Here is a 12,869-nt window from a genome sequence, read left to right as displayed (position 1 = left end):
CCCCGCCCCCACCTTTCCCAGCCTGTCTGCTCTCCGGCTGCATGCTCAACACTAGCACCTCTCTTCCTTACTCTCTTGCTTTCCCTCCTCTCCTCCTTTGCATGTACCCCAAACATCTCCATCCTGTTAGTTCAAGATATAATTTATTTCATAACAAATCACTCCCCTTGCATAAAGCTTTATAGCCAACATTGAAACACGTACCATTACACTTGAGTCATGGTGTCCTAGGATATTTCCCTGATTATCTTGGCCCACATCCATCTGTCCTGTGTTCTGTTTCCTGAAGCATTTGTTCAATGAACCAGTTCTACAGAATCAACCCCTAGGGATGGAAGGCCATAGTAATCTACATTTTCAACAAGCTCCCCCTGGAAAAACTGGAGTTAGAGTAACCTAGGAAGGCAGAATTTTGACTACGAATATTTACTTTATATTTCTCCATGATGTTTACACATTTTTTACCATGATCATGTACAAGTTTTATAAGAACAATTAATGTGGAGGGACATATATGTTTTTTAAATTCTCACATGAATTTGATAGTGTGCGAACCATAGTCCCATAGCAGTCATTGGACTGAGTATTCAGATACATGCTTTCCTTTATTTCTTAGGTCCCCACCAAGGCTGAAAGGTACTCAGGAGCAAGAAATAGCCCTGTACTGTACCTGTCTGTCCAGTGCTAGAAATGCCAGGCTCAAAGCAGGCGCTTCATAAATACTTGAATGGATTTTTTTTAATGTTTATTTATTATTGAGAGAGAGAGACAGAGAGAGACTGAGCACAAGCAAGGGAGGGGCAGAGAGTGAGAGGGAGACACAGAATCCAATTCAGGTTCCAGGTTCTGAGCTGTCAGCACAGAGTCCGATCCGGGGCTTGAACCCACCAAACGCAAGATCACAACCTGAGCCAGAGTCAGACAGTTAACCAACTAAGCCATCCAAGTGCACTGATACTTACATAGGTTTAAATACACTCCCAGTAAAAGATAAAATATCAACTAGGGACACATATGACATGGTACATTTGAATTTAAAAACATCTTTATAATTAGTGAGTTAAAGAAATATGTATCAGTAAAACAGAAAAAATATTCGTGTGACACAATAGACCCTGGAATGACTGCAGATCAGCATCAGTGTTTTACTTTAGATCTAAAAGCAAAGGATCTTTCGAGACATCAGTAAACTAGCAGCATGTAGATACCACCAAGTTGTTCTCTCTTTTTAATCGGACTCATTCTTGAGGTGGTGTGTTCAATTATAAAGTCTACAGCTAAAGATGAAATTTAAGTAGTTGGAAAGAGTTAAGAAAAGAATAAAAAGTCCCATACATTGCCGGTGGGAATGTAAAATGATGTAGCCACTCTAGGAAACAGCCTCAGATTCTTCAAAAAGGAAACAGAGAGTTAGCATTTGACCCAGCAAATCCACTCCTAGGAATATACTGAAGAGAACTGAAAACATACGAAGGTGGCATACAATTGTTCACAGAAGCATTTTTCAGACTAGCCAATGGATAACCATGACAGTGGATAGAACAACAAAACAAGGTACAGCCAAATGATGGAATATTATTTGGCCATGCAAAGGAACTCTACAACATGAACCTGCCTTGAAAACATGCCATTGAAAGAAGCCAGACACAAAAGGCCATATATTTTATAATTCCATTTCTATAAAAAAAAAAGTCCAGAATTGGCAAACCCATAGAGATAGAAAGTGGATTCNTTTTCAAGTCAAAGGGAACATGGGGAGGGGAGAAATCTGCACAGCCGGCCCTCCAAAGAAGGTTAAGAAAAAAGCAGGGGGGTGGGGGCAGGGAGACAATAAAGCTGCCTTTTCAGGCATAGTTGGCCTCTTTAACTCTTTTTTTAATAATAAAAAATAGGATGGCTAGCTGAAGAGAAAATTAGGAGACATAGATTACAGATACAGCTTCAGGAGTTTCATTTAGGTACAAGGTTTCCCTACAACAGAAGTTGGAATACGAGGTTTTCTCATTTCTCTTTTTCGGGGTCTTAAATAGTGCTTAATATAGGTTGTACGCAGGCAGGACGATCTGTGGGAGCCCTTTCTGAAATGTGAGAGTGATGAACTCGATGACATTGCAGCTTTTCCTGTCTCTCCATCTTCCTCTGTGTGTCGTGTCACCGAGACCACCAGTGCATTCGACTCGGTGAAATAGAAGAGGAGACGCTACCATTTCTTGAAAAGTTTTATTGGCTTCCCTATTCAGTCATAAACATACGTTCCTCTTAAGACTGTGAAAATCTTCTCTTCTAAACAATTAACTTTTTATTTAAAAAACACGACTCGTAGCTGTCCTTGCAACCCAATATTTCAACCATGTGGGTGAAGAAAGTAAATTCGCATATGTATCGCTACCTCTACACAGGTTATTAATACGAATACCTAGAATGCTTTTGGCCTGGTGAAGAGTTTTCAAACCTCCACAAGCCTTTGAATTCAGCTGTATTTGAGAAATAAAATGAGCTCATCCTCACTCATCTCTTCTAGAGATGAAACTGTGCTAAGCACCCCGACCCCCTTGCTCCCCAAAGCTGCCTGCTTTATAGGAGATTAGGGGTCTCCTTTGGGTTGCTCAGCTCAGTCTTCCTTACTCTCTGCCAGGGACCTGGATTCCCATGAAAATAAAACAAACTGAGACACACGCTCAGAGCAAAGAGGTCTCTTCGTGGCCCTCTGACCAGATTCATTTCCGAACCTTTCCATTCTTTATTCTCTGGTTGGATGGGAGAGCACTTCACTTTATGGCAAAGTTTATGTTGATGCTGATGCTCTTGATTTCACCACCACTCACATTCAAAAGTATTCATTCATTGAGTAAACATAGAAATGCAAGCCTTCCTGTTTTTGGCAAGTGTTAGAAACCTTCACCTCCCATATCCTCCAATGTTTCTTAACCCAACGGCATGTTTAATAACTGAGGGATTGTGGGCCTACGACCAGGTGTCATTGAAACTTGGTGTGCTTAGAACATTGACTAAAGAGAATTCTTTGCCAAGTCGTGATGTACTTCACCTCCTCAGGAGGGGATCCTGCTCCCCCTCCACTAAGCAAGGGCATGGTCAAACTGCCCCTTCTCCAGCCCTTCAAGTCCATCAGCCCAAGTTGAGGTCGGCATGCTCCTATACGGGTCCAGAAGAATCCGGAAGCACCTGACAATGAGGATGCCCAAGAAAATGAATAACAAAATCACAAAAACAAACGTGGTTTTCTGTTCCAGAGACATGCTAGAATCTGATGAGGCGTTCTCAAGGGGCACTAGGGGTGAAGGGACGGGCTGTCCTCCATCCATCGTCCAGGAAAGCTAGAGCACAGGATCTCCCAGTTTCCTTTTCTTCCATCATCAGTCTGCTGAGATCATGATGGCTGCTGCACCTTGGAGAGGCTGAGTTATCTGCAAGAAGAAAGAAAGGGAAAGGAGAGGGGATAAACTACCAAAGAGCAACTGTATTTCTGAGCTCACAGTCATGTTTTGCAGAGAGAAGCAGCAATCTGTAAACTTTTTCACCAGAGATGCTAAATTCTCTGTAATTGCAGCAAAGAATGTTTTACTCTTGCATGAAATTACCAGATTGTCCTCAGAGCAGCCACCTGGAGCCAGGAGGAATAGGCGGGGAAGACAACCAGAGTACAGAAGATGAGAAACGGGCAACGTAATGCTGACCTCAGGGTGTGCTGCCAACTTGACATCCTGTGTCCCCTGCCAAGTCCCTTCTAGACTCCCTCCAATAATATGACTTTCACAACATTCTTATAATGATACCATTGATGGAACACCAGCTATGTGCCAGGACTCTAACTAAACACAACGCAGGTTAGCCACTCTACTACAAACTCTGAGAAAGCCAAGACCTCTATAGCCTCGATGGGGGGAAACTGAGGATGGAAAATGTGCTTAATATAAAAACTCCCAGGGAGTATCGAGTTCTGGGCTCCAGCCTCTGGCCTCCATTCTACTGATACATAAGTGTGAGACCTTACAGTCACTAAGCTGTAAAAACGGAATCAGAAATGCCTGTGTATCTCCTGGTGCTATAATGAGGATTAATGTCTGTGAAAACAGTCTGAAAAGTATACAAAGAAGAGACACCAACAAAACCAAGAGTCACTTCACTTAAAAACTGCCTGTAGGAGCCAGGATGCTTCTTTCCTTGCTGTTGCCTGGGCCAAGGGAGAAAGGAGGCATCTCAAACTCCCAGACCATCAAGCTCCTGCTGCTTGTCTTTTTTTCATTGGAAAACAAAGACCAGGTTCAATACTTGACCCTGAGAAGCACCTCGAGAAATGAGCTAGGGAAAAGGGATTGATTGGCTACATTTTCGAAAAAGGTTTACAGTAGCTTCCTACTGTGTAAGACCACTTGAAAAAGAGGAAGAGAAGGGGAAAGATAAGTTATCACTATTTCCATTTTACTGGTGGATAAATTAAGATATATGGACATTACTGTTTGTTTTTAAAGGCAAATTGGAGGGGACGCTTGGGTGGCTCAGTCAGTTAAGCATCTGACTTTAGCTCAGGTCATGATCCCATGGTTGGTGGGTTCAAGCCCCACATCAGGCTTTGTGCTGACAGCTCAGAGCCTGGAGCCTGCTTCACATTCTGCGTCTCCCCCATCTCTGCCCCTTCCCTCGCTCATGCTCACATGCACACACTCTCTCTCTCTCTCTCAAAAACAAACAATAAACAACTTTTTAATTTAAAAAAATAAAAGCAAGTTGGAGAATCCACAAAGACCATAAAAACTTCAGATATTCTGAACTAAATCTATGTATGAGTCTGTTATAAGAAAAATTGCACTGCACAATAGTCAGCTATGGGAATTAACATGGGCTTAAAATAAATGATACTCAATGAAAATAAGCAACCAAACTGAAAATAGAAATGATGACCTAAAGCTTGAATACAATATTTCTACAGTTATAATTGGTGCATTAGTAATCATAACAATGGTTTGCCTGTATGATGACACTTCAAAGTTTATAAAATCACAGTTTAAGACACAGTTTATAAAGAGATTTACAACCAGTGTCTGGGAGGAAGGAGTTACCAGTTAGGAGGGGAAAATATTTTGCAATTCTATGACTAGATTTTTTTAAGGCTGGAGTCGTTGCAATAGATTTGTTTAGCATTCATTTTTATTTTGAAGTAAGATTATGATAAAATTTGACTGTATTTCTTAAAAATAAGCTCTTTAGGGATATAGAGGATGTTGATGGATTGGGTTTGGTTTGGTTTGCTTGCTTTTAGGCACCCTCCCAATATTGGATGTTAATTCTAGGCAGATAACTGGGCTGAGGGGAGAGGGCAGGAAAGGGTAGCTAGAGCTTCCTAGATGGCAATCCTTAGGGCTTCCACTAACAGGCCATCTACATTCCTAGGAAATATCCAAACTAGACTTGTTTATTCCAAGTATAAAATTCACCAAGGGGGGGGAGCACCTGTGTGGTTCAGTCTGTTGAGGGTCCGACTCTTGATTTCGGCTCAGATCATGATCCTGGGGTCATGGGATTGAGCTCCACATCAGGCTCTGTGCTAGGCATGGAGCCTGCTTAAAATTCTCTCTCTTTTTCCTCTGCCCTTCCCCTGCTTGTGCTCGCTCTCTCTCTCTGTCTCTCTCTCTCTCTTTCTAAAAAATAAAAATTAAAAATTAAAAGTAAATCACCAAGGGCTGGGTCAAAAGAAAGTCACATGCTGATAGAGGAAGAAATGTCTAAGCCATCCCTCCCATCATCCCTCTTGTCTTTCCATGTCCTACGGAGGACCCCCTCACTTTCACCCTGCCCTCCTCACTTACTGGGATCCCACTCTATGTCCATTTTCCTTCCAGCCCGAATGAAGCCAGAGTTGTTTTCTTTATCTGTTCCTAACATGGCTGAGGTAGGTATGCATTTTCAGGAAGTTCTTTATGAAAACATTATGTAACCCAGAAAGGAAATACAGTAGAAGTGAAGGCCATTAACTGTGTATACATACAACATGAAGATTTCTGGATTGGAAAACAGTGAAGAACTAGACATATGACCATTTGAGCCTGTGATGACCCGCTCGCCAGAGTCGAGGGCCTAATATAGCAATACCTTAGTCAGACCTTCCCTTCTCACCTCCAGTGTCCACTTGATGAGGGAGCCACCTTGATGCCCAGGACCCGTCTTCCCCAGCCTTGTCTTTTGCACAAAGCAAAATTCCAACTTCTTTTCTCCTAGCTCACCATCTCATCCTTCCTAGGCTTACCCACTAACTCAGGCTTTTGAGCTGGTCCACTATTCATTTGGGGGCTGCAGTGACAAGCAATCATTCCAAGAAGCCCCAGAAAGTTACCTAGTCATCCTGATTCACATTATCAGCTACATTTCCCTCTTCCATCTCCCTGTCGATGAGTCTGGAGCCAGGCTTCTTCCCAGGGAAGCCAACTCTTAGAATCATCTAAAAATCAGTTTTAATTCGCAGTGTTACCACCCTATGCTTATTAAAGGCAGATGCAAGGATATGGTTAACCTTCTCTATAGCCTCATCACATGGTNGAAAACTCCACAGCCCTTTATAAATTGCAAGCCTCTCCCCTCCCATACTGTGGTAACCCAGTTCCTTTTAAAATAACTTCATTTGGCCAAGTCATCAAAGCCTCTTATTAAACTGCAATATTTTACCAAGGAGAATGACACATGAACACGTTAGGAGCAATTTGTCTAGGAAAACTGCCCTTACTTGAAGGAGGGGAAATGTAGACAGAAAGGAGACTGAAGGGTCTTGCTGGAAGTGAGGGGCCACTTGGGTTGGGGGCAGCAGACATGAAGTGCTGGGACAGGTGGCCCAGAGGAAAGTCCTAGGTAGGGTTGGGGAATGGCGGCTTTAGATGAGATAATCTGTAGATAGTTTATCAGGGAATAGTGAGGTGGATACAGAGATCCAGGAAGAAAAGCCAGGTCTTGTACAGCCTTGCTTGGGACAGATTGAAATCCGTAGTAGAGCCTGCTTGATTTTAAACCCGCAATCAGCTAATCAATAATTTACGAATTCGGAAAGCTCAACGGCACATTTAAGTGAAAGGAAGCAGCGTATAGAGTAAGATGCAGAAAAAGCAATAAATGCAATCACTTGACTGCCACAGCAAAAAAATATTCAAAGACATCAAAATCTTTTAAAACGCCTGCCTTAGAGTGAAATGTCCCTTATTGGCAAAAAAAAAAAAAAATGATCCTTAGAAAATATTCACAAGTGCTTTTACCTGAATAATGAAATCTGCCTTTCGTTGCATAGAGAAATCTGGGCAAGTAAATTATTGCAAAGGATTCTGATACAACCGTCCTAAGTGCTAACAATAACAAAAGGTGGTTGTTTTAAGTACAAGAAGGATCACGGTGACTCATGGCAGTGTTTTCATCCTAACTGGCATCCCCCGTCCACGGCACATCCACGTCCTCTCTTTGCAGCCCCACTTGTGTGTATTCAGGACACAGTAAAGTCAAATTTTAACACTGGACCAAGAAAGACTTAATTAAAAGAAGCCATTCTCAAAAATCATATAACACATCCCTTTTCTTAAGTCACACTCCCTGGACACTGTGATTGTCACAAAGTTTAAAATTCCTGCATTACTTATGATGCCACGGAATGAGCAGTTCATCTTAGCCTTCGTCATTATCATTAATAGCCACTCGCCTTACTTATAATAATTTGCAAAGAGGCCTCTCCTTCTTTCCTCATGCTTCCGACATACTGCGTCAAGATTCATCTTTCTCAGCTCAGTTCTCAACACTTCTTCCCTTGAAAAACCCTTGGGTTCCTATGTCCAAGGACCCTAACTGCCTATTAACCCCCTTACAGATCTGATACCCCTGTTTTCTAGGTACTACAGATTTCAGGTCCTGTTCTGCCAATGGAAGTTTTGTTAAGACATGAATTCATTTCCATAATAAGTTTCAAAAAGAACAAACATCAAATTGCATTTGGTCCAGAGTCAAATGACCAAGAGGCACAAACTTACGTGCGATTGAATGTGTAGACACCTGAGGAGACTGTTCTCACTTGGTCTGCTCTGCAGCTCCAACCAACACAGGCTGTTCTTTGAACTCCTCCAGGTTTCCCACCTCTGAGCTTTTAGTCATGATGCTCTCTGCCTGATGCCCTCCTCCTCGCTCTATTCGTGCCTGTGGGTTTCGCTCCCTCCCTCAGGGATCGCACCAAATACCACCTCCTTGGTGGGGCCTGCGTTTCTCCCTTCCCCAGAGTGGCCAGGGTACTTCCTGCTCCGTCCCCCTGAGCACCGCACCTGCATCCTGGGGCAGCACCTCTCACAGGAGAAGTCTCCATGGCGTTCAACTCTGTCTCCTTGGTAAACAGCAAGCTCCTTGAGGATTCCCTTGCTGCTGGGGTCACTGCCTTTTTAAACACAATTTGAGTCAAATATCTGGCTCCTCACCATCCAAGGAACCGAATTCAAACTTGGAGGTGCCAGCTGATACAAAAAGGGGTAAGAAAGCACATGTCATCCAGCCAGACTGGGATGTCAGACCATTGTGTTTGCAACAGATCTGATTTCAAAGAATATAGATAGATAGTCTGGGTCACGATGACACTTTATCAGTCTCAGATTTTATGATTTGAAAAGCAGTTATTTGGCTTCGTACATCTTCCTTGGTTTCAGTGCTGATGGACAGGATCTCCTCAAACAAAAAATTAGCACTTGCCTTTCCCTTTCAGGGCTTAAACCTTTCTTAGCTAATTGGCCTTGGTGGGGAAGAACAGCCATTTAAAACATCCTGAATCCCGATGTCCTACCTGGAAACTATGAATGTTAACATGACCCTCTCTCAAGGTTGGATCCTTTGGACATTTCGTGTTATTAGCCTCACATGATATGATTTAACAGTAAGGAATAATATTCCATCTGGAGAAAATAGACCTTAAAGCAATGATATGTTTCCTTTCTTATTTTTAAAGTTACAGCAACAGAATTAGTTAAGCGCATTTGGCACCTTACTCTGTGGACCATTTGATCCCACCATCTCACCTTTGTGGTGATCCATTCCCAAAGCCCCTCTCCCACAATGGGCTGCAAACGATAACAGCTATAATAGATGCATGGCATGTGGAGTCCTGTTCGGCTCTTAGCAAGCGTTCAACAAATACGTGATGATGAATACTGTTTTCTCTTTATGCCGTTTCTTTTTTGCACAAAATGAGGTTTATTTCTAATTTCTATTATGCAAACAAGCACACCAGGGAACAGAGATTATAAGTAAACTGCCCCAAATCATAAAAATCAGTTCCCAGAGGAGAAGCATCTCTCAAAGGATGCTGACTCGCAAGTTTCTCTCCGGCATGTCAGAATGAGTAGAAAGTCGGTCATCCTCCAGCTGCTAATGGTGTGCAGGCTGCAGGTAAGCCACAGTGTCTGTGTTTTTCCAGTACCTCTAAACCACAGAGGCACCGCACCTGATTTTTAGAACTTCTAAGCCAGAAACCTGGTTGAGTGACTCCACATGTTTTCCAAAAGTAGATGTACAAACAGTATGTCTGTGGAGCCAGAACACTCAAGGGTTTGTACAGTTTATGTTCACATGTAACGGACAGGACACTTCGTGCACACAAAGACATCCTGTGCACCTTATTTCTGTTTATCTGGCAGACTAGTGGCACCAGTCTGTAGGCTGTAACAGGAAGGGAATTGGCTGGGTAGGCAGGACTGAATTCGCAATGACCAGCCAACACAAACTTCCTCAAAGTGCTGCATTATTCTGCAACAGTTCTGAAACTGACCGTGGAAATGTTAACATGCCTTTGGATGATTAACGTGATACATATCCTGGGACTGAGGCTGAATAGAATCACCTCTACTTTTTTGAGCTAAACAAAACCTCAGCTGCACTGCTATTTGCATAACTGGAGCCTCTGGAGATAGACTCCACCCTCTGTCCCAACCCACCCACCCTGGACGTGTAAACATCCCAGGCAGCCCTATTATCTATCTTCCCCTACAGCTAACTGTGAGCCCTCCACAAAAGGCACCTCATCATCTAAGTAATCAAATCACTACATAAACAAAAGTTATTACCTATGAATCTTGTGGAAATTCTGTGTATGAGCCCCAGTGAACAGTAATTTGCATTCCAGGATATACACACAGGATGCAAAACATTTCCTATAAATTCAGAGAACTCATGGCCCTCTTGGTGACCAGCCCAGAAATAAACTCAGGTAAAGATTTCCTGGCTCCTTCTANGGCAAACATAAGTATATAGCAACCTCCATATTTTTCTTTTCTGAATACAGACTTCTTGATCCAGTACAATAGCACTGATGTGTCAGAATTCACAGCATGACTAAGGACAGATATTATTTTACACACTGAACAAATAGACCCAAGGCTACTAGAAAGCCCTGAAACAGTGACTTTAAATACATGTGAATGTGGTCAGCTACAACTGTCAACAGGCAGTTTTGGAACTGTCACCAGCCCCCACTGCTGCAATGAGAGGTCTGTTCCCTCTGACTGTCACTGCAAAGTCAGCCTGCAGATGTCTGCTTCGGTTTGGGAGTGGACCCTGTTGTTCCCAGCTTGCCAGCTCTGGGTCAGAACAAGAGCTTTCTCTTCAGCCTGAGCCCTGCCCCCAGGTTTACTCCTTCCCTGTCTTCATCTGCCTCCTAACATCTGCTAGAAGAGTTTTAAAGGGACTGCAGGGCAAGGCTGCAGCCTTGCTGAGAAAAATCCCATGTGAGTGCCCAGTCAGTATCTGGGGGGTACCAAAAGGCACCAGTAGCAAACTGGAACTTTTAACCTCATATGATAAACCTTACTGTCATATCGTTTTCTTTCTCTTTCCTTGTGTGTTTCCTCATGCAAAAAGGTGCTTGCTGATACCTCAAAAGGCTGGGGCCGCACCGGGCTCACCATGCAGGGAAACCAGGGACGGTCAGCAGCATCATTACAAGTTGTTGAGTTGTGATTCTTTGTGAACAAATTAAAACATCCCTGTTACATTTTGGAAGGTTGGACGTTTTAGGTGAATGGAAAAAAAATACCGTAATGGGCAAATAGCTTTTGAGAATAATTTACTGCAGCTTAGCAAAGAAAAAAACCTATTTTACTACTCTTTTATCCAGTATCAGTAGCATCATAAACTTTAGCATGCTTTAAAAATAAAGGCATCATTACATTTCACCCCCCTCGTAGTAACTTTACCCAGCAACTATTTAATTAGTCTTTATCTGACATCTAGATCTAAATTCAGAACTTGGATCCAAAGGCATCTATGTGATTATTGCTCATGCATGAATCGTAAAGTTAGAGAAAAGCATTAATTAGCCCATCAAAGACACAGTGTTGGTCAAGTACCTGGATCTGGCTGAACAAACACTTGATCCATTTCCTGGTGGAACAGTTACAGGTAGTTACAAGCCTCTTTAGTTTCCATTCTTCCCGATCAAGCTGTGTTGAAGCAGTAGACAGTGGTAGCTGCAAGCAGCTGATGGCACCCCAGCTCTAAAGCTGTTGTTTCAGGCTTAGAAACTTCCCATTAAAACCCCCGAGTTAAAGGAGCATCGTCTTTCTGTGTGAGGCATCATTAGCGGCCAATACGGCTGCTTCTTTGTGGCGAGCCATGATTTCAGTTCTGCCTCAGCAACTCTTCTGAGGATTCTGCTTCAGTGAGTAGAGGCAGTATCCTAGCAGTGTGTCTGAAATCATCTTCAAGAATGCATTAACATTCAAAAGGAGTATAGGGGAAAACATCACAGGGCATTCCCATACCTTTTCAAAATCAAAGCCATAAATCTACCAGTACTCTGTTCTTCTCTATCGATTGTTGACACAGTTCCTCTTTGGGGATGTCAATTAGCACCTTGCAGCAACCAGCCTCCCTATTGATTATGGTTTATGACCTTCGGGCCAACTTAATTAAGAGGAAGACTTCTAAGGAAGGGCATCAACATAGTATTTGGGAAATGAAGGAAAGGCTCTTTCTTTCCTAAAGAAAACAAAACTGACCTTTCAGAAAAGTAGTAATTATAGGAGGCAAAGAGGAAAGAACAATTTTAAAAAATCACATTTTTACCACCTGTTTGTAAATTTGCTAGGTCCCGTGTATCATTGGCCAGCCTGCATAATTGTGACCTTGGCCCTTACCCCACCCCACACAGGCTGTCAGAGACTACTGATGAATAGAGCTTCGGTGAGAGAAAGTTGTTCTAATTCTACAGATTGTAGTTACATGGCACAATACTTAAGTTATTTTTCTTGGATAGAATGCCTAAATAAATTTGGAAATATTTTAGGATAAAATCCATCTTTTTAAAAAAAAAAACCTGCTTCTCTGGAAAGAATTCAACGCAATCCTTAAGATGGAACATCCTTGTTTTTTGGCAACTCACCACTTTCTTTGTTGAAGTGGAAACACAGTTAGCAACAACACCCACCCACCAAATGATGGGGTGCATGATATTTAAAGCTCACTCTGACTGTGCCTGTCAGCTTTGCTGTCTCTTCGGCTCTTTGCGAGAAGCCGGCCATTACCCAGTAGCTGTAAGGGACTGGAACAGAGCTCATTTTCTAAGAAGAAAATTTCCATCTGCTAGCAACAGACAACAATCCTGGATAGACCTCAGGCCCAGGAAAATGTCAATGCCAAATGTTATGATCTAATGTCAGAATCAAATGCTTGACATTAGAGGCTAACCCCACTAGAAGATGAAGGTTCTCTCCACATATGTTTTCAAGATTTTTAACCGAATTTCCTTGCCAATTAGTTGTTCTGACTGTATTTTTACACACACACACACACACACACACACACACACACAAGTGGGACAAATGAAATCCAACAAAGCACTATCATTCAAT

At 42.5% G+C, this 12,869-nt stretch overlaps 1 protein-coding gene and 1 long non-coding RNA gene across 4 annotated transcripts in view; one reads left to right on the top strand and one right to left on the bottom strand.

Annotated features, from left to right (window-relative positions):
* Window positions 1-12,869, top strand: part of LOC144235361 (uncharacterized) — a 455,442-nt gene that overhangs the window by 381,854 nt on the left and 60,719 nt on the right. The window lies entirely within an intron of this gene.
* CTXN3 (cortexin 3) lies at window positions 2,207-11,660 on the bottom strand. Of its 2 annotated transcripts, none has more exons than XM_077768913.1 (2): window positions 11,367-11,660; window positions 2,207-3,425 (listed from the first exon to the last, which is right to left on the bottom strand). In XM_077768913.1, exon 2 carries the CDS (start codon window positions 3,321-3,323, stop codon window positions 3,078-3,080), a length of 246 nt encoding a protein of 81 aa, XP_077625039.1. In that variant the 5' UTR covers window positions 3,324-3,425; window positions 11,367-11,660; the 3' UTR covers window positions 2,207-3,077. The 2 variants fall into 2 exon arrangements, with proteins under 2 accessions (XP_077625039.1, XP_077625040.1); XM_077768914.1 differs by lacking the exon at window positions 11,367-11,660 and adding an exon at window positions 8,016-8,073.

The sequence above is a fragment of the Crocuta crocuta genome, unplaced genomic scaffold, assembly GCF_008692635.1.
Source record: "Crocuta crocuta isolate KB4526 unplaced genomic scaffold, BGI_CrCroc_1.0 scaffold64, whole genome shotgun sequence".
Lineage (NCBI taxonomy): Eukaryota > Metazoa > Chordata > Mammalia > Carnivora > Hyaenidae > Crocuta > Crocuta crocuta.
Note: the sequence above shows the minus strand (reverse complement) of the source record. Positions and strands in the feature narration are given on the sequence as shown.